This window comes from Physcomitrium patens, chromosome 17 (genome assembly GCF_059467195.1).
Source record: "Physcomitrium patens ecotype Gransden chromosome 17, ASM5946719v1, whole genome shotgun sequence".
Lineage (NCBI taxonomy): Eukaryota > Viridiplantae > Streptophyta > Bryopsida > Funariales > Funariaceae > Physcomitrium > Physcomitrium patens.
The window spans coordinates 12,852,948-12,876,554 of NC_143426.1; the positions used below are offsets into that span (position 1 = coordinate 12,852,948).

The following is a 23,607-nucleotide window of genomic DNA, read 5'->3' on the forward strand; positions in this document are numbered from 1 at the left end:
TGAGTTGGCTGCATTAAAGGAGTATATTGATGAAAATTTGGCAAAGAACTTCATACGCCATTCTAAATCTCCAACCAGAGCTCCTATCTTATTTGTGAAGAAGAAAGATGGATCTCTACGAATGTGTGTGGATTATCAAGGACTCAACAAAATCACCATCAAAAATAGGTATCATTTGGCTTTGATTTCAAGACTTCTTGACCAACTCAATCAAGCAAAGATCTATATCAAAATAGATCTACGAGAAGCATACAACTTAGTTTGTATCAAAGAAAGAGATGAATGGAAGACTACTTTTTGAACTAGGTATGGACATTTTGAATGTAATGTCATGCCTTTTGGACTCACGAATACACCAGCCGCTTTTCAACATCTTATGAATGATGTTTTTTGTGAATTTTTAGATGATTTTATTGTTTGCTATTTAAACGACATTCTAAACTACTCTAAGAATACATAAGAACATGAGCTTTATATTTGTCACATGTTACAAAAACTTAGAGATGCAGGATTACATGCCAAATTAAAAAAGTGTGTATTCCACATTATTCAAGTTCACTTCTTAAGATACATTATTTCCAATGAAGGCCTTATGATGGATCCCAAGAAGGTTCAAACTATCATAGATTGGAAGATTCTAAAAATAATATGAGATGTGCAATGGTTTTTGGGCTTTGCTAATTACTATCGAATCTTCATCAAGAATTTTTCTCAAGTTGAAGCTCCACTTACACGTTTAACTTGTAAAGAAAAACTTGAGTGGAATAAAGAAGCAGAAGCATCATTTGATACTTTAAAGAAGGAATTTATTTTTACACCAATCTTATATTTCGTTGACTTCTCCAAGGTATTTTTTATGGAAATAGATGCGCTAGATTTTGCTAAAGGTGCCATATTGTTATAAATAGGAACGAATGAGAAACTCCATCCAATAGCTTTCCATTCAAGGAAATTTTCAGCAGTCAAGATTAATTATGAGATCCATGACAAAGAGCTCTTTGTAATCGTGGATTCATTTTAAGAATGGCATCATTATCTAGAAGGCACCTCAAGTCTAGTTACCATGTATACATATCATAAGAACCTCGAGTACTTCATGTCAACATGTGTCTTGAATCATCGTCAAGCTTGTTGGAGCATGTCTTTATCTAGATTCAATTTAAAGTTTACTTATCGATCCAAAGAACAACAAGGTCTATCAAATACTCTTTCTAGACATTCTTATCTTGTACCAAAAGAAGGAGATGCATCTTTTGATCAACAAAGATCAATTCTCTTAAAGCACAAGCATTTTCATCTTCAAGCTATAAAATCAACATTGATTATTGATTCAATATTTGTGAAGCAAATTCAATCAAGCATGTCCTCTGATTCTCTTGTTCGGGATATCAAAGAAACTTCTTCTAAGTTCCATGATACCTCTAAGTTTGAATTCAAGAATAATCTATTATATTTTGAAGGATGCCTATATGTTCCAAAAGGTAAAGCCTAATTACGTGTTCTTCAAGCTCATCATGGCTTTCCAACAGCATGACACTTTGGATATAATAAAACTTTGGAACTAATATCCAGGGATTTTTGGTGGCCGCAAATGTGGAAGGCAATCAAAGATTTTGTACAATCTTGTGATGTTTGCTTAAGATCAAAAACTCCTTATCATCAACCTTACGGACTTGTTCAGTCGTTACTTATTCCAGAACAACCATGGTCTTCTGTTTCTATGGATTTCATTATGGATCTTCCAATCTCAGATTCTTATGACTCTATATTCGTGATAGTAGATCATTTTACCAAGATGGCACATTTTGTACCATCTACAAAATCTATCACAGGTGAAGAAACAGCTAAGCTTTTCATTAACAATATCTATCGCTATCATGGATTGCCAAAGGATATTATATTAGATAGTAGGACTCAATTTGTATCAAGATTTTAGAGAATCCTATTCAAGATTTTAAAGGTGGATATAAAGCTTTCTTCATCTTTTCATCGTCAAACTGATGGACAAACAGAATGGATAAATCAAGTTTTGGAGTAGTATTTAAGATGTACCATCAACTATCATCAAGATGATTGGACAACTCTTTTACCATTGGCAAAAATTGCATATAATAATTTGGTACATTCTTCCATCCAACAAACACCTTTCTTTGCCAATTATGGTCATCATCCATGTCTTGATACTTTTGACTTTTCAAAAGTTGATAATCATGTGACAAAAGATTTAGCAAATCGCTTGTCAAAGCTACATACAACAATGAAGATACAATTAAAGGAAGCTCAAGAACGACAAAAGACCAATATAGATGCCTATCGTAAGGAACAACCAGAATATAATATGGGCGACAAGATATGGTTACTTTGTCGTAATATCAAGACTACTTGTCCTTGTGATAAATTAGATTATCGTAGGCTCGAACCTTTTCCTATTTGTAAACAAATCAATTTTGTTGCCTATTGATTACATCTATCAAAGTCTATGAAGATCTACCCTATATTTCAAGTGTCTCTTCTGGAGCCGTATAAGACAGTGAATATCTTGGGAAGAAGTCAAATGCCACCTCATCCTATAGAAGTGGATAATAACCAAGAGTTTGAAACAGAAGAAGTCTTAGACTCAAGATGGCACCAAAATAGGTTAGAATATCTTATTCATTAGCGTGGATATGATATTAGTGAATGCACATGGGAGCCATCAAAAAATCTTGCAAATATAGCAAAGAAAGTTAAAATCTTTCATCAACGACATCCATCAAAACCAAGATAAAGAATAGCAAACCTTTGCTTTAAAAGAAACAAGATAAAAAAAAAGAACATTCTACTTTCTATCTTTTATTGTAGCTTTTCTGTATTTGTGATGAGATGGAGCACCAACAACCAGTAGATTCAACTCAAGAGCTTTCATTTGCGGACTTATCAAACGAGACATTGTAATTGTCACAACCTTCAAGACGATGGAATCGAGATGAAGATCCTCAAGAATGACATGTCCTTCCTTGAATAGATGGCAAGATATAATATGTTTGATATCTCAACCTTGGAAGAGAATCTCGATGTTTAGTGATTTTATTAGAGATATGAACTACTCCTGATGGTGTTTCAAATGTTTTATGTGAAGGAAGTTATGAAGGCCTTAACAATGACCAAATAACAGGATGGACTTCTCGCCCTAGTATGAAATACTATAGATGGTTGAGAAGACTTATCAACCATCTTTGAAGAGAACAAAGATCGAAGTATATAGCAAATATAAATTGCCACATCTTGGACTTCCTCAACATATGAAGACCGCTCTTCATAGAACTCATGCCTAGAAGGAGAGATAATGTCATGGACATATATATTTACCTCAAAAGTTACTTATATGATTAAGTAGAAGTAAGTAAAATAGAATAATTTCATAAAGTCTTCTAGAAAAGCTTCCTAAAAGCTTCATAGATGTGGTTTTGATTTTAGATGTGTTCATAGGTTAGAAACTTGGCCAAAAAGCTAACCATGTATTGGTAGCTTGTGGAACAAGTTACCTCTATGTAGTAGCTTGTAGAACAAGTTAACTATGTGGCACATACATAGATAACTTGCCTTGCAAGATAAGACATGTGGCTAACAAAGTCAACACATGTTGGAGGTCCTATAGGACATTGCCATATGGCTCTTAGTTAGATAGTATATATGGAAGCAAGAGTGAAGCCTTCTTCACTCTTGCCAATGCCTTTCTAGTCTTGGTCTTGATTTAAGACTTTCTAGTTTTCTTGTTTTTGGCAATAGCCATTCTAGTTAATATTACATCACCTTTTGAGTGACTTTCTAGTTCTCTTCAGTGATAGAAGGATGTATTGAGGATTTCCTTTCTTTAAGATTTATGTCTTTGAGAATTACTCTTTTGGATATAATGCATGAGTATGGAAAGCAACCAAGGATCAATGACTATGGTTGAAGAGAACACTTTCTTGGCTATACTTTTGGTATATTATTTTATAGATTTCAAGTTTGAGTGAAGAAGATATTGGAGGTTGAAGTCAGTGCTTACAAATCTAGGGATAGTATATATCCCGAGTTGCTAGTAGTTATGTTTTGAACTATATCTTTTGTAATTTGAAAAGATTTTGGCAAAGAATTTCGAAGAATGTGTATTTTCATGTAATCAAATTAATATACAAGTTTTGTAGCATTTGAACTTTGGGTTTTTGAGATATGAAAAAAATAGTTTTTAGGTGCTTGTAGATTAGGATTTAGAATACTTGCTAGGATTTCTAAGATGCCAAAAGATTGGTAATAGATTTATAGTTAATTTTTTTTTGTGGTAAAGCTTAGGAATATAATCTATACCAATTAGAAATTTTAGAAAAATTGAATGGTTGGATCAAGAGATATGATTTTTTAAAGTTTAAGATAAAAATAATCTTTGTGGGAAGAAAATATTTTGAAAGGTTTCATTATATTTTGAACTTTTATGCAAATAAAGGGATTTTTGAGAGCTAAAACATCATATATAAGCCAAAACCAAACTTTCTATAGCTAAATATCCCATGGATCCTCAGATTGCAAATCACGCCACATGACAACATTCAACATATTTGAAGTTGGCTTTTGCTCTTGTAAATTGTTGTTGCTTTACTTTATTGCTCTTATTTTTTTTTATTTTTCAAAAACCTTTTGCAAAAGGCTCTCTATTGCAAGTTGATTCGTCTTCATCACAATTGCTACTTTTGCAAAAGGCTCTTCATTGCAATTTGATTTGCATTCATTGAAATTCTCACTTTTGTTGAATGTATATAAATTTGATTCTACTCATTAGATTCTTTATTATTTCATGATTAAATACTAGGCACATAAATCTTAGAATAAAGTTTTCCTTCTTCATTTCTTCTATACATACAAAATCATAAAATTAAAATTAAAATTCACAGCTTATATGACATTCACATAAAATTTACATGAATTTTTATGAAATTGACATAAAATTCACATGAAATTAAATTTTATAATTTAAAAATATTTTAGAAAATTTAAAATAATATAATTTTTATTCTACAAATACAAAATATTGACATTGTATATAATTTGCATATATTTAGCACATTTAAAGTTGTTTGATTGTATAAGTAGTAAAGCAAGAATAGTAGTAGTAAGTACATGTTAGTGCATTACCTTCCATCTTTGGAATAATTGCTCTCAAGTAATTTGTCAAGCAACAGAAATAATCTATTTTTTCTTGTCTTCATGTGTTATTTGCCTTCAGCTATAAGTTTTGTTGTGCTCATGTGGTGTAGGCTTTTTGTGCAAACACCTATATCATTATGCTTTATAGATTTTTGTGTTATATATACATATATATATATATATATATATATATATATATATATATAGATATATATATTCTTAAAAATAATATATATTTAAAATATTTCATAATTAATTATACATTCAAATAAAATATGTAATTTATTAAATAGATATCTATATTTTATATTTTTACATTTTGTAGATATCTTTTTAAATAATATCATTTTTAATAATTTAATTATTTATTTTTTAAATAAATATTATACATTATTTTAAGAATCATATAGTTAGATAATTAAATTCTAACTATTAGTGTATTGATTTGAATTTAATATGTAATTTTATGTTTTATAATGTTATAACCATTTATTATATAATGTTTACAATATAACATTTAAAAGTATAAAGTCAATTTTTTCTTGAAAAAAAAACTTTAAAAAAAATAGAAGTAAGAATTAGATTTTTTAATAAAATATAAGATATCAGTATAGCTGTTTCAAAATATAAAAATACTTTTAACCTACAAAGTATTAACATAAGAGTTTACAAAATATTTTATGATCTTTCAATAACTTTTCATCAAAAAATTTACCTGTGATAAAAATATTTTTAGTTTTAAATTTTTTTAGATAAATTTGTTTGACAAAATACATGATTATATTTAGAAAAGATATAAAATAATTATTCATAGTAATTTAGATGATTTTTATTCATTTTAAGAATATAGTATGAAAGAGAGGTGTCTACCTAATAGTTCTTAGTATTTAGTACGTTATTTTTTTAAATAAAATATAAATAGATGATTCATTGTTTAAATTATTATTTTATTTATTTATTATTATTTTAAGATAATATTTTAAAAAATAAAATATAATTGATCCTTATATTATTCATCTATTTATTCATTACATCTTTATATTATATTTAAGAATATAAGTATAATATATATATATAAGTAAAATATATATAAGTATAATATATATATATATAAGTATAATATATATAAGTATAATATATATAAGTATAATATATATAAGTATAATATATATAAGTATAATATATATAAGTATAATATATTTAAAGACACAATATATTTTTTTATTAATATTAATACTAGTTCACCAATTATTTAAATAGTTGATGGTATCTAAAAAAATTTATTTTTGTACCTCACTATTATAAAAATTTAATTTTAAGATTACATGATATTTATTTTTAGATAAAAAATTTTCTAATGTAGAAAATAATGGTTTAAATGAGCTTATTAAGAACAAGTATGGATGTGAAATAATAATATAAAAGAAATATTTAAAATAATTAAAATTTATTTATAAAAAATATTAAATTACATTAATTTTTTTTTTTTTATTTGAAAAAAAAAATAATAACTTCAATAGAATCTATAAAATAATATATCAATTAAGTTATATTAGATAAATTAGTTAAAGTACTACATAGAATAATATTAATTTCAAATATGAATTTCAAAAGGCTATTATATAGTATTCTTATCTTCTAAATATTTTATATTTTTAGATTAATTTATTTTTATTGATTTTTCTTGAATTGAATTTTTTTTTATCAATTTTACTTTTTCATTGTCTAGTTCAAAGCATAGAAGGATTCTAGTGAGATAAATTAGTTAGATATAATTGCTAATTTTTTTTTTAAAGATATTTTTTTTTTTTTAAAGAATTTTTTTTATTGATTATACATAATATTTTTATCGTTTGATATAAGATAGGAGTGTCTAGACCAAGGATTAGATAATTGTGATTTTTTTCAAGACGACATAAAATATTTTATGCAAATTATAATAAAGACATGTTCTAACATGCTCTAAGTTTTATTTTAAATATAAAGAAATATAATAAAATACATCATATTTTCTATACACATCAATATTTATCTACAAAAATATCTAAGTTATTATATATTCAATCTTGATGTTTTAAAAATAGTTGATACTAAGATAGGAAAAATACCAATATATAAATTTATAATAAAATTAACTTAAGATCATTAAGTCAAATAACCAAGAGATTTGAATTTCATGAAAAAATGTTTTTATTTTTGATAATTCTTTAAAACTTGGATCTAGTATTATTAATTTTCTTAAAATAAAATAAAAAAACTCTTGGTTCTTTAATGGTTGCTATTGTAATACTACAAACTATTTGAAGAAGTAAAACTATCGAAGAAAATCCTATCATCTTTGTGTCTTTTATAGTAATCACTCTTAATATTGGTTGATATAGCAAATAAATTCATGCACTACAAGTATCAATTTTTTATTTGATCTTACATATATATCATGAAGTTATTCATTTTAATAATTTTACATTAAGTATAATAAATTAATAATTTCTTCACAAATTAAAAAAAGAAATTTTCAACCTAATATTTTAAAATTTTATTCTTATTTAACTAAATAACATAGGAATTTATTACAATGTTGTATAATTTCTATAATTTTGTTTATATAAGTTTTATAAAGCTATGAAAACTGTGAGATAATTAAATTTATTTTTTTGTGATTAATTAATTTTTTTCATATAAATATCTCAAAACATAAAAAACATCAATTTATAAAAGATAATGTAACATTTAAAATAATGCTAAAAAAGAATGAATTTCTTTATTTTAAAAAAATCACATAATAGAATTTTCATTCAGAAGAATACTTTATAACGTCAAAATTAAATAAGATCTTTTAGATTCAAAATAATATATATTTTCAGTGAACTGCTAATATAAAATAAGTTATATAATAGAATATTATATAAATTGTAATCTTTTAGAATAAAATAGTGTTATTTTAGAAATAAGATAAATTACTTATTTAAAAATTAATTAATTTTAAAGTCTTACAAAAGCATCTAAAATTTTAAGAATACACATACATATATATATATATATATATATATATATATATTCAAAAAATTATAAAATATCAAAAATATACTTAATATAAGACTAAAAGAAAAGAAGTGTGCAGACCAATCCAATTTTTTTATTAGATAGATTTAAATGTGCTTAATATTTTTATTTTATTTTATGTAATTGCAACTATGTCCGATAGAAGCTTTGAATGAAAATTTTAAAAGTTATAAAATACTCTAAGAGTTTAAAAAATCCTCTATGCATGTTTCTTTAAGAAGTACTAGTTTAACAAATATATAGTTCTTTTATTGATTAAAAAAGAAACTTATATATATATATATATATATATATATATATTAGATTTGTGCTAATTGAATTTGTGATGATTTTGTGAAAGCTAAAAAATAGTCAAGGTTTTCTTTTAATGATACTATTTTTTAAAAAAAAGTGAAAATCTACATCATAGGATATATTCGGCATCTTATAATAAATGAATAGTTGAATTTTTGTGAGTTTGTGCATATACTTGTATTAGATGTGTATCTTGAATTTTAACCTAGTTGATTAACTAGATTTAAAATTATCAAAATTCAAATATATTAGAATATTTTCAATTGATAGACTTAGGATTAGCAAGAATATTAGCAATTTACTAAGATCTATTGATTGAATCTAGTAAAAACTTTGTAGACTTGTAGTTGACATAAAGTGAATGATCATTAAAAAAATTGAGAGAAAATTAACAATAGAAGATAGAAATCTTGCCACTAGGAATTCAACATCAAAGTTAGGAAATAAGATTGTTTAACACATATGCAAGTTTTTCATTTTATTTTATTATTATTATTTTTTTAATCTTTCTTCTAATTTGTAATTTAAAATATTTTTTAAGTCCTTAAACTTATTGCTAACTATCATATTAATAATCTATCAAATATTGAAGTAAAAAAAAAAAAATTGGCTATAATTTTATAGACTTTTAAATTTGTTGTTTGATACTTAGGATTTTGTTAAGATCTAATAGACTTTGATTACAATCTATTTAAAATTGATTAATATTTTTTAAATATTTAATTAAGATTTAATTGAGATTTCTTTAGAATTTAATAAGATTCTATTAAGAATTACTTAAGATTTGATAGGATCTAATTAGAGTTTATTCAAGATTTTATTAAAGTTTAATAAAATCACTTATTATTTATTTAGGATGTAATTAAGATTAATTTGTGATTTTTTTAAAAAAAATAGGATTTTTCAAGGATTTTTATGATTTTGTTAGTATTTAATAGTAATATTTTAGAATTTCTTTAATATATATTTAAAATTTTATTGGAATTTGTTTAAAGTTATATTAGGATTTATTTAGAATTTACTTATGATTCTCTTTGGATTTATTTAGGCTTGATTAAGTTTTACATATGATTAATTTGAAATTTGGTTAGAATTTAATTGAGTGTACTTATGATTTCTTCAGATGTATTTAGGATTTATTTAGGCCTTTTTAAAGAGTTGATTAGCTCTTTGTTTAGATTGTTTATAATTACTTGAGTTTATAATTTAGAATTAATAGAATTTAGAGTTGATTGGATTTAGGATTTCTAAGCTTATTAAAATTTTTTAGATGGGTATTTCTAAATAACTCATTCATTTTCAAATTATAAGAAATTTATAATTTAGATAAAACTCTTCTATAACTAGATGCATAATACATTTCCAAGGTAGATTCCACATAACACAATATCACATGTGTAAATTAACATTTAATCATCAATTTGTTTGTAGTAGTGGTATAATGCATAAAAACCCTAGCAAATCTAGAATATTTTCCAACATAGAGGATGATTGCACTTATTCTTAATACTAAGGTTGTCGGTTTAAAAAAAATCGCTAGGCATCTACAGTCTTTCTTACCTTACAATGACTTAGATTTGAATCAACAACCTATCAAAATAGAATCTTTAGAAATAGAAATATACATCTAAGTACAAAATTTTAGTAAAATACAATATATTGAGAAATGTTTATTTCGAATTTCAAAAAAATAAATGTTAGAAAATCACAATGGTATATATAAAATTAATATTCGACTATAAAATCATACAAATCAAAGCTACTAAATAAAATTGGTAAAAATAAAATTTACACACTAAAATAAATTTACGAAAATTAGCTAACATTATATATTATAAAATTTATTATGCATAAATTAGTTTTAGTTGATATTCACAAGTTTTAGTTGATATTCTTACCCGTAAATGAAAATGGGCACAGTTACGTCACTGAGATGAGAAGACACAGGGTAGATGACGTCACATAGAGTATATGCGAAGGGGTGATGTGAAACGTACGAAAGTGATGACGTCATATCGAGTAAACGAGATGGATACAGGTGACGTCAGTGTTGCATTGTGGGAGTGTAAACTTGCACTCGGAGCGAGCTCGAGGCAACAAGTTGCCAATTATGGCACATATTTACACCGACTCCTAATGCTGCGTCGCAGCCTCTCTTGGGAGATGAATCCATTGGATGGATCTAGGATTACTTCCGTGTTGAATATTGAGGTGTGTTTCATTGGGATGAATCGCTGGCTTGTGCAGTTCCCGAGGTGGCCTCTGATCACAAGTGCAGTGGCTTCCAACTTCCGCAACATGCTTGCCAAGTTCAAGCTAACGTCTCTCACTGTCGACCACGTCGGTGTTGCACGTAACAGTTGATGAAACGTTCATTGTTGATCCAAGGAAAAAGGAAAATGTAATCACGTTTGAATGCGTGCGCACAGCGTGCTTGCATCATGTCCCTGTTAAGCCTCAAGCGCTGGCTGTGCAATCGTACTCGTGGACTTATTGAATTTTCCACTACCCGATGGGCGGCAAGAGTTTATTTTCATCAAAGACTGTAGAAAATAAACTCTTGCCGCTCATGTGACCCTTGGTGTCTTTTCCATCATGGGTTGTAGTTCACTGCATCCAATTCGATGGCTATGCATGCAGGACCAGTTCCACCACAAATTGGACTCTACGGACCTTCTGCAACGCAATTTCCTGATGCAGTATTTCACAACTCTGCAAAATTTGTTGCGAGCGGCTTCTGGGACTCTCAATCCGTCGCTCAGCCCAGCTGGGTCCCTTGAATTGCAGGCCTACAACTCATAGGGTCGGTGGCTATCGGAAGCTTGCCAAGAGCCCCAGCCTCATGTTCAACAGACAGCCATCGCAGTCGGAAGGGGGCCGACAACACACAAGCATCCACGTCGACAAGCGTTGTCCGGACAGTTCAAGTTAGATGATCAGCCAGTAGAATGCTTGCATGTTCCAGTGTGTCTTGGTTCAAATTTATCACCTGGCATTTTGTGGTTGGAGCTCAAAGTACGTTCATTCTATTGTAACAAACGTGTTAGCTTCCATCTGAATCCACAACCCATGGGAGAGCACACCTTGCACAGTGCTGCATGGCTGCACAGTTTAAGATGCTGAAGCAGACATGCTTCGAATGACTCCACCAGTTAATTAGTAGCATTTACCACACCGACGACCTTCCAGACGGTGCATTCATTTGTATTACGATGGAAATTTTCTTCGTAAGTTTCCTGAAAGAAATGCAGACTTGCACATTGTGAATGTGCTCGGTATGATAATAAAACCCCATTGATTCGAAAATTCTGAAAAGCAGTTTCTAACATTGAAGGGATTTATTCATGCTCGACAGACGTCGACTGAAGTTCAAACGAAGCTAGATCGTTTCGACAGTGGCACAACATGTATTATCTTGCACTTAATAATCAGTTTATACGTCAATTCTCATAGAAACAGTCTCAAATACGTGTTGGTTTTCACGTGAAGGATTGGTAGCTTTCGAAGTAAGGAATGGCCTGTTCATGAACAGGTGCGAGGTGGAATCACAACCGTATATGTTATCTCATGACAGACAAGGTCACTAAACTCACGTCAAGGACCATCTATCAACACAGCTCAGCAACAAGGTACAACTCCATATGCAAAATCTTACTTCCATTCTGTTCCTCCAAGAGCATTGATAATCAATATCACTGTTTATCGAACAACTCCCTGTCAGATACATGGCACCATTTCCTTGAGACAAATGGCAGTTGTACATCTCGAATTCATTCCTTCGATGACTCCAATCCTCGCTGCACTGCACATGGTGGGACTTAAGCTAGCTAGTACTTCTCAGATTTTCGAGATTGTAGACGTCGATGCTTCATCTCCAAGAATGGCCGAATTTGGAAGTGTGTGTGTGTGTGGATGGCCCTCCTATTCTACTTCCTTCAACTGCAATTGGAAGCAGGAAGTTACATTGTCTGTCTAGCTCAGAAGTCAGAAAGCTGGAAGTAGGTGGTCGATGTGAACGTTCACCCCAAGCATGTGTATTTTTGGGGTGTCTGAGCATCTTTTCGGCAAAGGTCAAGATCCTTTGTCACGGTGTTCTCAACCTACAGCTTTTATACTTCAAAGTTGACATCGACATTCAAAAGTTGGGTCTGAAGTTTCGTTAAGCCACTGATCTGTGATGTGAGCTTATTTCTTCCAGGGAAATTTCCAGAAATCTGACATGAAGAAGAGACTTTCAACTTCATAAACAATGCACTTAAAGGTCAACCTCCGAGCCGTGATGTCATACCTCAGCGTTAAAATCCGCACCTGTCAGTTCACACACATTCCATCTGTTATCCCTAATACTGAACCCCAATATGGCCTAAAATCTTGTATTTTGTTGAGTTTGCAACTGCTGTGTTAGAACTTGAAGTACTTTTGGAGATACAAAATTTGAAGAACTTTCTGGAGACATTAGAATCGTTGCTTTGCTCTGGAGTATCCATGAGAACTGATTATATGCAGGGTTTATAACTTAGTTCAATCATCAACATTATATGTAGGGTTTATTACTTAGTTCAAGCTTCAAATTGAGTACAAAAAAAAAAAAAAAAAAAAAGAAAAGAAGAAGTAGTAGTAGAAGAAGAAGAAGACGAAAAAATCAAGAAAAAACCAACGAGCATTTCGAGACTGTTATTTTTTATTTTGAAGTGAATTCATTCAGTAATTATTGTTAGTCAATTTCAACTTAATAGGTCAAAACAGTACAAAATCATCAAACTTAATGGAGTAATTGATATTTAAAAATGATTGAATAAGTAATTGACTGATAAAAAGGTTATAAATTTTGAGTCATGTTTTATGTTCAAAAATTTCTTAGCATGATTTTTCTACATAACATTATAGGGTTTAGGGTTTAGGGTTTAAAGATGTCATTGAATGACGGTTTAAAAATTATATTTGTTAGAACAAGATAAAGTAAAAAAGATGTGACAATCACTTTTCATGAAGCATAAAACCGTTTATGTACCACTAAAAAATAATCAAAGTTTGTTACCTTGACAAAATTGTAAACATTACAAAGTTTCTTTGTCAATATGTTGTTTGAGATGATTTTAACTGCTTCTTGAAAGTAAGTTATTGGACAATTTAATTATCACATGTTATTTACAACAACGTGTATTTAACATTTTATGTGAATTTCTAACACTTTAATGTAGCCACAAAAAATAAAATCTAAAATTCCTATCCTTCATTGAAGAAATAGTAGAAGAGGTCACAGCACATAAGATATGGTATTTATGGATAATTAAAAGTTGCTTCCTTTACATGCCACATAATAACAAATGATCAATGAAACCTTCAAAAAAGATATAGAGCCATTCACATGTTATTCAAACATGACTCTACAAAAAAATAAAATAAAATAAAATAAATCATCTTAACTTGAACAAACTTAAACTTTGGTTTTAAAAAAGATTAAAATAATGCTGGAGAATAATATAGAGTTCAAAATTAATTATCTCAAATATCAGTGAATAAAGACTAGAGAATTTTTTGATCTTTTAGAACTTTAGGATGTAGTAGATGTGCTTGTGCCTAAAGACACCAAAAGTATATATTTTTTGAATACTTTTTGAAAGTTAAACAATGCTGCATAAATTCCTATACTTGTATTGTGGCATTAGTAATCTATATTACTTGCAAAAGAATTAACATTGATTTATTGTGAATGAAAGACTTAAAAAAAATCTTTAAACTATATTAAATTAGATATCTAGATGCAGCAATCTTGATACTAATCAATTATATCAAAAATATTTTACATAGGTGTAGACACCTCCAATATTACTGTAGTAGTAATACTGGTTTAAAATCCTACTAAAAAGATGGACCAACTAATTTTGTACTTGTTCTTGTCACAATCAAAGGACACTATAACACCTAAAAAAAGTTTTTTTAACAATACATTATTGTTTAAAAATATCTATAGTACTCTTTTGACTTTATTTGTATTCCTTGTGTTGACAACATGGTCAATAATCCACAAATCTTTGACCATATTGAAAAATGTCCAATATAGTTATTTTCAGATTGGCTTTTTGTAGTTTACAATCCAAGTAAGATTCATGGTGCACAAGTATCTTATTATAATGACAAACATATACTTAGCCAAAAACGTGAATATTATATTTGAAGATGAGAATTGTTTTAGTATTTAGTTGGATAAAATCCATATATGTACGCACATGTATGTTTCTATCTTACTATGTTAAAATTTGTAAATGCATATTTTACAATATAAAAAATTTACACCTTAAGTAAAGTAGTTTGCACTGTAAGCTATATATATGTATATATAAATGATATATATGTATATCATATTCTATGAAAGATATTTAATGTGGGTTATAAATGACGACTATACACCAAAAGCTTTTATAAAAGTTGTCAATATCAACCTAGAGATATATTAAGACAACCAAATTCAAACTTTTCATAATATATATTTTAAAATAAAAATAAAAATTTAATTTTAATTTATGTAATTTTTTTTATGGTTGACCCATTTTACAAATTGTAAATGTAATTTAATAGTCATAAATCATGCTCCAAATTAAATAGAAACTAAAAATTTACACATCCACATAACTCATAATATAGAAAAGTTTTGCATCTGTATTACATTTGGATTTTCATTTGGTCTTGTAAAGAATAATATTATCTATGAAATATTTGAATAATTTTTATGTGCCATGCTATAATGTTGCATATTTTTACATACTTTTAAATATTAATAATAGAGCAACATTCTATACAATCATACAACTATTATGTGCATATTTATTTAATTTTTTGTATCAATAATGTTTTATGTATAACTGTATATACACAAGTTCTTTCAAAATATCAACCTTACATGTAGAATGAATTAAAATAATAGTAATAAACATTTAAATCTTTGTCAACTTCTCTATTGAGTCTTATTTGTCTTTGTGGTTTACAAATATTCTAGTAACTTAAGATGAATACAGACTAAGGCAAGTAGCAGGGGGAGCTTGAAAATAAATTTGGATTTTCTTGTAATTCTTAATTGTACGTGTATGTTTCAAAAATAGTTAAATTATAAATTTAATAAACAAGGTACACTATGTAATTTTTGAGATGATAATTAAAAAAGCAAAAAATATCAGTCATCAACCAAATGAGTAAATTCTTATAGTAGTATTTAGTAAACTGATTTTAGATTTACATTTGAGGTTATACATATATATATATATATATATATATATAGTTTATATACACCCACATACCTGCATGAATTACTTGGAAAATTAAATTTAGATAATGTCTTTTTTTAAAAAATAAACTCTGATTTAACAAAGACAAAACCATTTACTTTGGTTAAAATATTTCAAGAGATTTTGTACAGATAATTCATAATATTTCTTGTAGAAGCATTACGGTTTGGAATTTGTTTTTAAAAAGGTGAAGACTCAGACTAAAGTTTGGAAGAGATCATATTGAGGAATATTTAAAGGTGCCTTATAAAATACAAAAGTAACAAATAAAAAATGATAATCACAAAAATCAATATGATTAATGTTTACATTTATGAACAAGAATCTACATCAATTTTCATGGAAACCAACATCAAATTCCAGCATCATAATGATATTTCTCTAACAAAAAAATTACTGAAAGTCATATGCAAGTGATTCATGTATCCTAATAAACAATCATTCTATTCTTATGCACCAAAATTTCATTAAAATATTCTTAAATATATATATATATAAATATATATATATATATATATATATTCACCAAACAAAGTGTAATTACATCATCAAAGGAAAAACCACTCACACTAAAGGAAAGTCCATGCATATTACAAGGAAAGACAATACACACAATACAAGAAATTGCATCTTTTCCTTTTTCTTCTCACTACAAAAAAATAAAATAAAAATAAAAATAACTAATTCAACCCAAAGACCATGTTCTTCAAGTACAACAAAAATGTAAAGAAATTGCAGGAAGGTTTCTTTCCAAGTTCCAAGTACATACAAATGTGGTGGAATGAGTTAGCAAAATGGTTGTGAAGTGAAATGGACATACAATGGGGTGGGGCCCAAGTCTGATCATGGAGGGTGGAATACAGACTAAGGCAAGTAGCAGGGGAGCTTGAAACTGAGACAAATGGCCCTCCCCCTCCATGATTGATTGAGGCTGGCTGGTGGGGAATTCGCTCCACCACATGATCTCTGGCACCACCAAAAGGTACCCCCCCACACACCCTAAAGCCCTAAAGCCTGCTTTCAAGGCTCTTAATATCTTGGCTCTCTCTCCTCCTCTATGTGTTGCCTCAATCCCACAGAACTTTCACATCCATTTTGGTGGAAAATTTGAGTTGGGTTTCATATTCCTCTAGAAAATCAAAGCCCATATTGGGAAAAAAATTAATAAGTAAATTAATAAATATATGGTGTCAAATTTTTCCATTGAGTAGGATAAGTGCAATACCAATATAACATTGTTATGGCATGTTTTTTTTCCTGTTGTACCTCATATATTTAATGATGCTCAAAAACATTTATTACATGAATATAAACTTTACACCAAAGATTATGCATAAATTTAAAATGGCCCAGAATACTTTTTATCTTTATCTAAATTTACAATTCAATCAAATATATTTCCTTTTGCAAACTCATAGCATCTTATCATGTGTATAATTGCAACCTTAAGTTTTATGCAAACTTTGGGCATGCATGTTATAGAAATTCTTGATGAATAGTAAGACAATTAAAAATAAATATAACTACACATGGAAACCCAAAATGCTATGATATATATATATATATATATATACATATATATATATACATACACACACACACACACATAAACGCAAACGCATTTGAATAAAGAAACTAAACCCATTGCTATTTACAAATGTTTTTCTTTCCAACACAGAGTAATTACAATAGAACACCTTTCATTCTAACATGCGTTTAGAACACATTAGAAAATATTACAAGAACTATTTGGTTTGTTGATATGAGACCATAGAAATCTGAGACGTGGAGACGTTCCCGAGTGGGGAACAAGGGGTCATCTCCGCAGGGTGTTGTTTTTCTGTCTGTGGCTGCGGTCCTTCCGCAATACTGAGCCGCGAGTCCAAGGCTCTCCCGTTGCAACATTCCCATGTGTAGATTGTCATCCACTTCATAGAGCCGAAGGCGCATGCCGATGATCCACCGCCATGATATCCGATAGGACCAACAGACCAACCACACCAACTCTTGTGATAACATTACCAGCACACTCGGCATCTATTTCTGAGTGCACTACCCTAGCAGTCACGAAACCCATGGATCCAGCAGCAGGTCGTGAGCCGGTGGCAGAACAAATCGGGACAGGGTGCAAATCTATTCTCAACGATGATCTAGTCGAGGGGACCCTCCACACCCCAAGCGTATATATACTCATTATGCCAGGTTCAGAATTCCGCCTTGGTATTTGAAATTCTGTAATCGTGGCAGTTTTTGGAGCCGACAGAAATGCCGTGCAAAGCAAACGTCTAGAACGTTTGTAAATGCCGTCGATTCACTGCAATCGGACGATCATTGGTCACTGATTCACAGTTTCTGCAGCGTAGGTGTAGGGTCAAACGCACCCCCGGTCGCTGGTCGTTTGGCGACGTCCTGCAAAGGGCTTTCCGTGGACCTGTCGATGGGCTTCCAGAAGGTTTGCTGATTCCACTGAGGAATCTGGTGTTCATCATGCCGCATTTCTGGTATTGCGGCTCTCTGCATTTAGCGACTCGCGTGTTGTAAATGTAACTCTGAGTCGATCGACAGGGTGCTCTATAGTCGGGTTTGAGACCTGCAACAGTTACTAGCTGTATATGTTCAGCATGCTGCTGCTCGTGGACGTAGGCTTGGATTTAGAGTGTAGATTATCGAGTGTGGAGATGAAGTCAAAGTTGGTTACGAGTTGCATGCATTTAGGCGTGATGCTCAAGCCAGGCAGGTGAGACCTTTTTTCTTTCTAACTTTCTTTATTCCTTGTCTTCTTTTTTGATTGATTGATACTACTTTGTTTGCTTTTGTCATGGGGAAACTGTAGGACTTGTTCGTGTTGGCATATTGTGTGGGACTCCTGTTTGACATCCAATGTAATAAGCCGTTGGGGAACATTTCGTATTTTCAAATGAGGTGGATAATGTGTATGAGACGTCTGTTTCGGCTTAAGACGTTGCTACAACACTTTCTTTTTCTTTCGCGCTTTGTGGGTACAATTGAAGGGCTGTGAGCTTTTTGTGGTGATGCATAAGAGCCTGAAAGGCAGCTGAGCGTCTGAAGGCTTCGATAACCACATCCGACTCCGGTCGCTTTGCAGTACACGACTTAGAGAGACATTTGCAACTCTCGTGGCTCTAGGCAATCTCGTGGTGGTCTTTGAATTGCTTTTGCGCACCCTCGAGCTGTGTAGTTTATTCTGCTGTAGGTTTCCCCAGACAACCTCGACCTATTGATGGTTCTCGATTTGTACGTGCTGTAGGATTCGCACCCAATGTTCTGTGCTTAGAGTTACGTTCAGCGACAGACCAACTCGAACTTGTTGAGTTATCGTCCAAGTGTGATGGCGGTAGCAGTTGACTCCCGTAGAGATCTATTGTTTCTATATCTCCATGCAGATGGCTGGCAATTTCACAAACTTCGATTTCTAAGAAAATTATCTCAAGCAGAAGCAGACCGTGGACGTCTTCGTGTAACGTAGTCTGAAGGAGTTCGGTAATAGTAAGGGGTATATAACGAGTTGGATACATGCTCACAGTTTGACTGAAACAATTCTTACGTCTCCAGAATGATCGAACACGTAGCAATTCACCTGACTGCAAACAACTCAGAGTACAAGTTGGTCGGAAATGAAGTGTCTGTGCCCATATGCTGCAGGGAGGCAAAGGTCCGGCTGGTGACACAAAACATTGTGACTTATATCCTGGCGTTGTCGTTGTTTTCACCTGAACTGACATGTGGTCTGCTGGTATGTGTCGTGGACAGCGCAGTGGTTAAATTTTGTGAGAATTCTTTAAGCTCCACACACAAGAACGAAAAAGGAATCAAACATGCCGTCCGTCATTCCTCTCCAGCAGCCTTTGGAAACCTCCAGCTCACGACGAAGAGGCATAGATGCGGATCTCGACGGAGGAATTCTCCGCAGTGTACCCATGCCCGGCCCTGATCCTACCCAACATTATGGTATACCGTTTATTAATGCGAAGCAAGAAATGTTTATGAACGCTAAATATGGTCTTTTGTTAGTCTTGCAATGGTCTTTAGTGCCTGATAAACTGTCTAATTTTCCCGAAAAGACGCTGTATACCAGCTCAATTATCCCTTTCGTGAAGCATTTTGTTGGATTCTTGAAAATCCAGGTGATCGGAGGAACGGGGAGGTCGCAGACGAGGAGGATAATATAACCGCGGAACACGCCGTGGACGTTGATGACGAACCAAGAACGCCTCCCACGGACCGGAAACCCCCCTTGCCGATAACTGTTAAGGTACTTACATCACCTTGCTCACCTGTCCGGTCAGCAAGCATTGACAAGGAATTTCCAACTCAGATCATGCACCTGGTTGCTGCCAACTTAATGATAGTGGCATGATTCAGTTCTTCGACATTCGAAACACGGTGAAGATAGAGTCGAGAACATTTTGGAGTCCCAGGCAGCCATTCAAAGTGAAGCGACGGCCAGAGGTTGAAAAGGAAATTCTCCATGGCGTCACAGGGTCAGTCTTTCCTGGCGAGACGCTGGCAATTATGGGACCCTCGGGAAGTGGAAAGACTACTCTGCTCAATCTGTTGGGTGGACGAAATCAACACGGAGTGTCAGGCCGATTCACATACAATGACATCGCTTACAACAAAGCGCTGAAGCGAAGGTGCATGGTCGATTCCTAGCTGGGACTTGCTCAATTTCTCACTGTAATCCACGTTCTTAACCGTGACAAAATGCTGCGACTGTGACAAGGCGGCTTTGCTGGTTGTATATGCAGGATGGGATTTGTTACGCAGGATGACGTGCTATATGGCCACCTAACAGTGCGAGAAACTCTTGTGTATGCTGCACTACTACGTTTACCGTCCAGTTCTTTCACTCGAGCTCAAAAGATAGCGCGAGCTGAAGAGACGATACTAGAGCTTGGTCTCGACAAGTACAACATTACTCACTCCTAAATTCAATTTCATCGTTGAACTTTTCTGGTTTAGCAGCATTGTTGCAACATTGAAATTTTAGAGGTTGTTGTGATTGATGAAGTGTCGCGTTGTTCATCAATTGGATTTTTGTTGCTAGGTGTCGAGATACCATCATCGGAGGACCATTTTTTCGGGGAGTATCTGGCGGAGAACGAAAGCGGGTCTGCATTGGCCACGAAATTCTAGTCGATCCATCTTGTTTGTTCCTCGACGAACCAACCTCTGGGTTGGATTCCACCACAGCCCTTCGGATCATCCACGTTATCAGAAACTTAGCGAAAGTACAAACCTTAAACTTACATCAGTTGATGCTGGCCGGTAAATTGGTTTGAGTATGAGTTTCTCTTGTTGATTAACTCTGCAATGCAGTCATGAAGGTTTGATTAATTCGTTTGCAGGCAGGGCGCACAGTATTGACCACGATTCATCAGCCTTCAAGTCGATTATTCTATATGTTCGACAAGCTCATCCTTCTTTCGCAAGGGAATTCCATCTACTTTGGAAATGCATGTGACGCACCGAACTATTTCTCATCGATAGGGCTCACACCTTTCATTGCCATGAACCCTGCCGATTTTATTCTAGATCTTGCGAGCGGCAATTTGAGCGACATATCAATCCCGCCTGCTTTGGAGAAGACCACAAGCTTGAGTCGCCACTGCCAGAAAACCCCTGCACCCCTTCCAAGCTCTGCCAACGTGCATTCCTACCTGGTCCAGCAATTTGAGCAAGAATTATTGCCAAAGGAGAAATCGAAGATATTAAGGTCGGCCTCAGCGAAGGAGGAGCTGAAATTGGCGGTTACTGCGAAGCGGGAGTGGTCAACTTCGTGGCTGGACCAGTTTTCTGTGCTGATGATGCGCGGGCTCAAAGAGCGTCGCCATGAGTACCTAAGCTACTTGCGATTTGTGCAAGTCTTCTTCATCTCTGTCATAGTGGGCTGCCTCTGGTGGCGCTCGAAGCGAGAAACCCAAGTTCAGATCGCCGACCAGATGGGATTGATCTTCTTCTGGTCCATTTTCTGGGGCATGTTTCCCCTCTTCACAGCGATCTTCACGTTTCCGCTGGAGCGCGCCATGCTAAACAAAGAGCGAGCATCTGATTTGTACAGACTTAGCTCGTATTTTATGGCTCGCACCCTCGGTGACTTGCCCCTCGATCTCATCATGCCGGTCATCTTCGTGTTCATCGTGTACTTCATGGCCAACTTAAAATTAACAGCGGCTGCATTTTTCTTGTCGCTATTGACAGTCTTCCTCAACGTCGTCACGGCACAGGTTTGCTGTTACACTTTACTCCAAACCAATTTCAGGATCACTTTACTAAATCTGCGCCTCTCCACTCAATCATTTCCAAGTTTCTCGAATGAACCTTACCCGTACAGAATTGAATTGCAGGGTCTAGGATTTCTCATAGGAGCAGTATTGATGGAAACGAAAAAAGCGACCACTCTGGCGTCCATTATAATGCCGGCCTTCATGCTCACAGGGGGCTACTTCGTGCAGGTTATTACCTAGCCTCTATTACAATTTCTATGTGCATCTCAACGCGAACTTTTCTAGCTCGGTCACATCTGATTCACTCAGTTGACATTTTTGCTTTCTTTCATATTACAGGGCATTCCAGTGTGGATGAAATGGCTGAAATACGTATCCTTCAACTACTTCAACTACCGTCTCCTGACGAAAATCCAGTACTCCTCCTCGGAAACATACGATTGCAATTCAAGCACTGGTTGTAAGTCGATGGCGGATGCACCTGCCTTCCACGGAGTGAGCTTAGAGGGAGGTGGCATTGACGCCATGGCCTTGGTGATTATGGTCATTGGTTACCGCATTCTGGCTTACTGCGCGTTGCGATGGATGAACGGAAGACGGTGAACATACTGGCTATAATGTAGAATGCACGTAGCTTGTACTACTAAAAACATTTTATGCAATATAACAAAGAAATTGGATCTTCAAAGGTTCCTAGTTAGTCATATTTCGACACCGTCGATCCAATTTCTGCATTTCGGATAGCAGCTCCTGTACCCTTCACGGCCTTCCGATCGAGATCACAATTTTGAGTCTAACAGGTGATCTCCGCTTGGCCCTGTCTCAAAGGTGTAGGCTATCAATCTGCAGGCGCATTGCTCATTGCTCTCGGGCATAGTACTCGTCGAATTCCCTCCAAGTCGGTTACAATTCAAAAAACTTGAGCAGACTCGGGTCTTTATACTTGTTATCATTCGATTCTCGAACATCAGAATTGCGCGGTGCATTTGCGAAGAGAGACTCTTATTTTCAATTAGCTGTAATCATGGTTGGCCTAGTGGAGCTGTAAAGTCGCATATTCTCGAAAAATATGCTCACCTTGTTTGTGTTGAACTATGCAAAAGATAAAATCGTATTGAAGAGATACAGAATATATATATATATATATATATATATATAGTGGTGAGGACAATGCAGTGTGGCCGTAGCGGAGACTTGGGTCTTCAATGGGTTGAAAGCTAATAATATCTCAATGGGTTTCATATTTCAATAACACCCCCTTGAAACCTTTTAGCAGCGAATATTATTGAGTGAGGAGTTGGTGGTATCCAAATAAAAGTGATGAGATGATCTAATATTCTGTCAGTCTTGAGTGAGTTGGCGCAAGTGCTTAGAGACTGATGATATGAGAAGAAGCTTTCTATTTTGTGCAATTGAGCACCTTTGTCACAATTTTGAGTCTAACAGACTGAGGAAATAGAGAAGAAAAAGAAAGAAGAGGATCCCTTACCTCTCCCGATTTTTCAGAGGTGAAGGATGATCCCAGTTTTTTGGGAAGAGGCTGCCCGAGTATGTCG

The 23,607-nt window shown here is 32.7% G+C and overlaps 1 protein-coding gene across 6 annotated transcripts; it reads left to right on the forward strand.

The window, feature by feature from the left end:
- The first annotated feature begins 18,324 nt into the window (after window positions 1-18,324).
- Window positions 18,325-22,739, forward strand: LOC112294118 (ABC transporter G family member 22). 6 transcript variants are annotated; one of them, XM_024544307.3, is made up of 9 exons: window positions 18,325-18,540; window positions 19,580-19,772; window positions 19,949-20,076; window positions 20,187-20,458; window positions 20,573-20,731; window positions 20,872-21,055; window positions 21,173-22,051; window positions 22,172-22,279; window positions 22,391-22,739. In XM_024544307.3, exons 2-9 carry the CDS (start codon window positions 19,640-19,642, stop codon window positions 22,652-22,654), a joined length of 2,127 nt encoding a protein of 708 aa, XP_024400075.1. In that variant the 5' UTR covers window positions 18,325-18,540; window positions 19,580-19,639; the 3' UTR covers window positions 22,655-22,739. The 6 variants fall into 6 exon arrangements, with proteins under 6 accessions (XP_024400075.1, XP_024400076.1, XP_024400074.1 ...); XM_024544308.3 differs by having other exon boundaries at window positions 18,408-18,540; window positions 19,575-19,772; XM_024544306.3 differs by lacking the exon at window positions 18,325-18,540 and adding an exon at window positions 18,700-19,476.
- Window positions 22,740-23,607: the final 868 nt, after the last annotated feature.

What these genes read in the sequence shown, in the direction of transcription:
- LOC112294118 (XM_024544307.3), top strand. Translation starts at nt 19,640, where the DNA reads ATGCCGTCCGTCATTCCTCTCCAGCAGCCTTTGGAAACCTCCAGCTCA. An exon ending in CCTTGCCGATAACTGTTAAG is followed by an intron (nt 20,077 to 20,186) that starts GTACTTACATCA and finishes GGCATGATTCAG; the next exon opens with TTCTTCGACATTCGAAACAC. An exon ending in CTAGAGCTTGGTCTCGACAA is followed by an intron (nt 20,732 to 20,871) that starts GTACAACATTAC and finishes TTTTGTTGCTAG; the next exon opens with GTGTCGAGATACCATCATCG.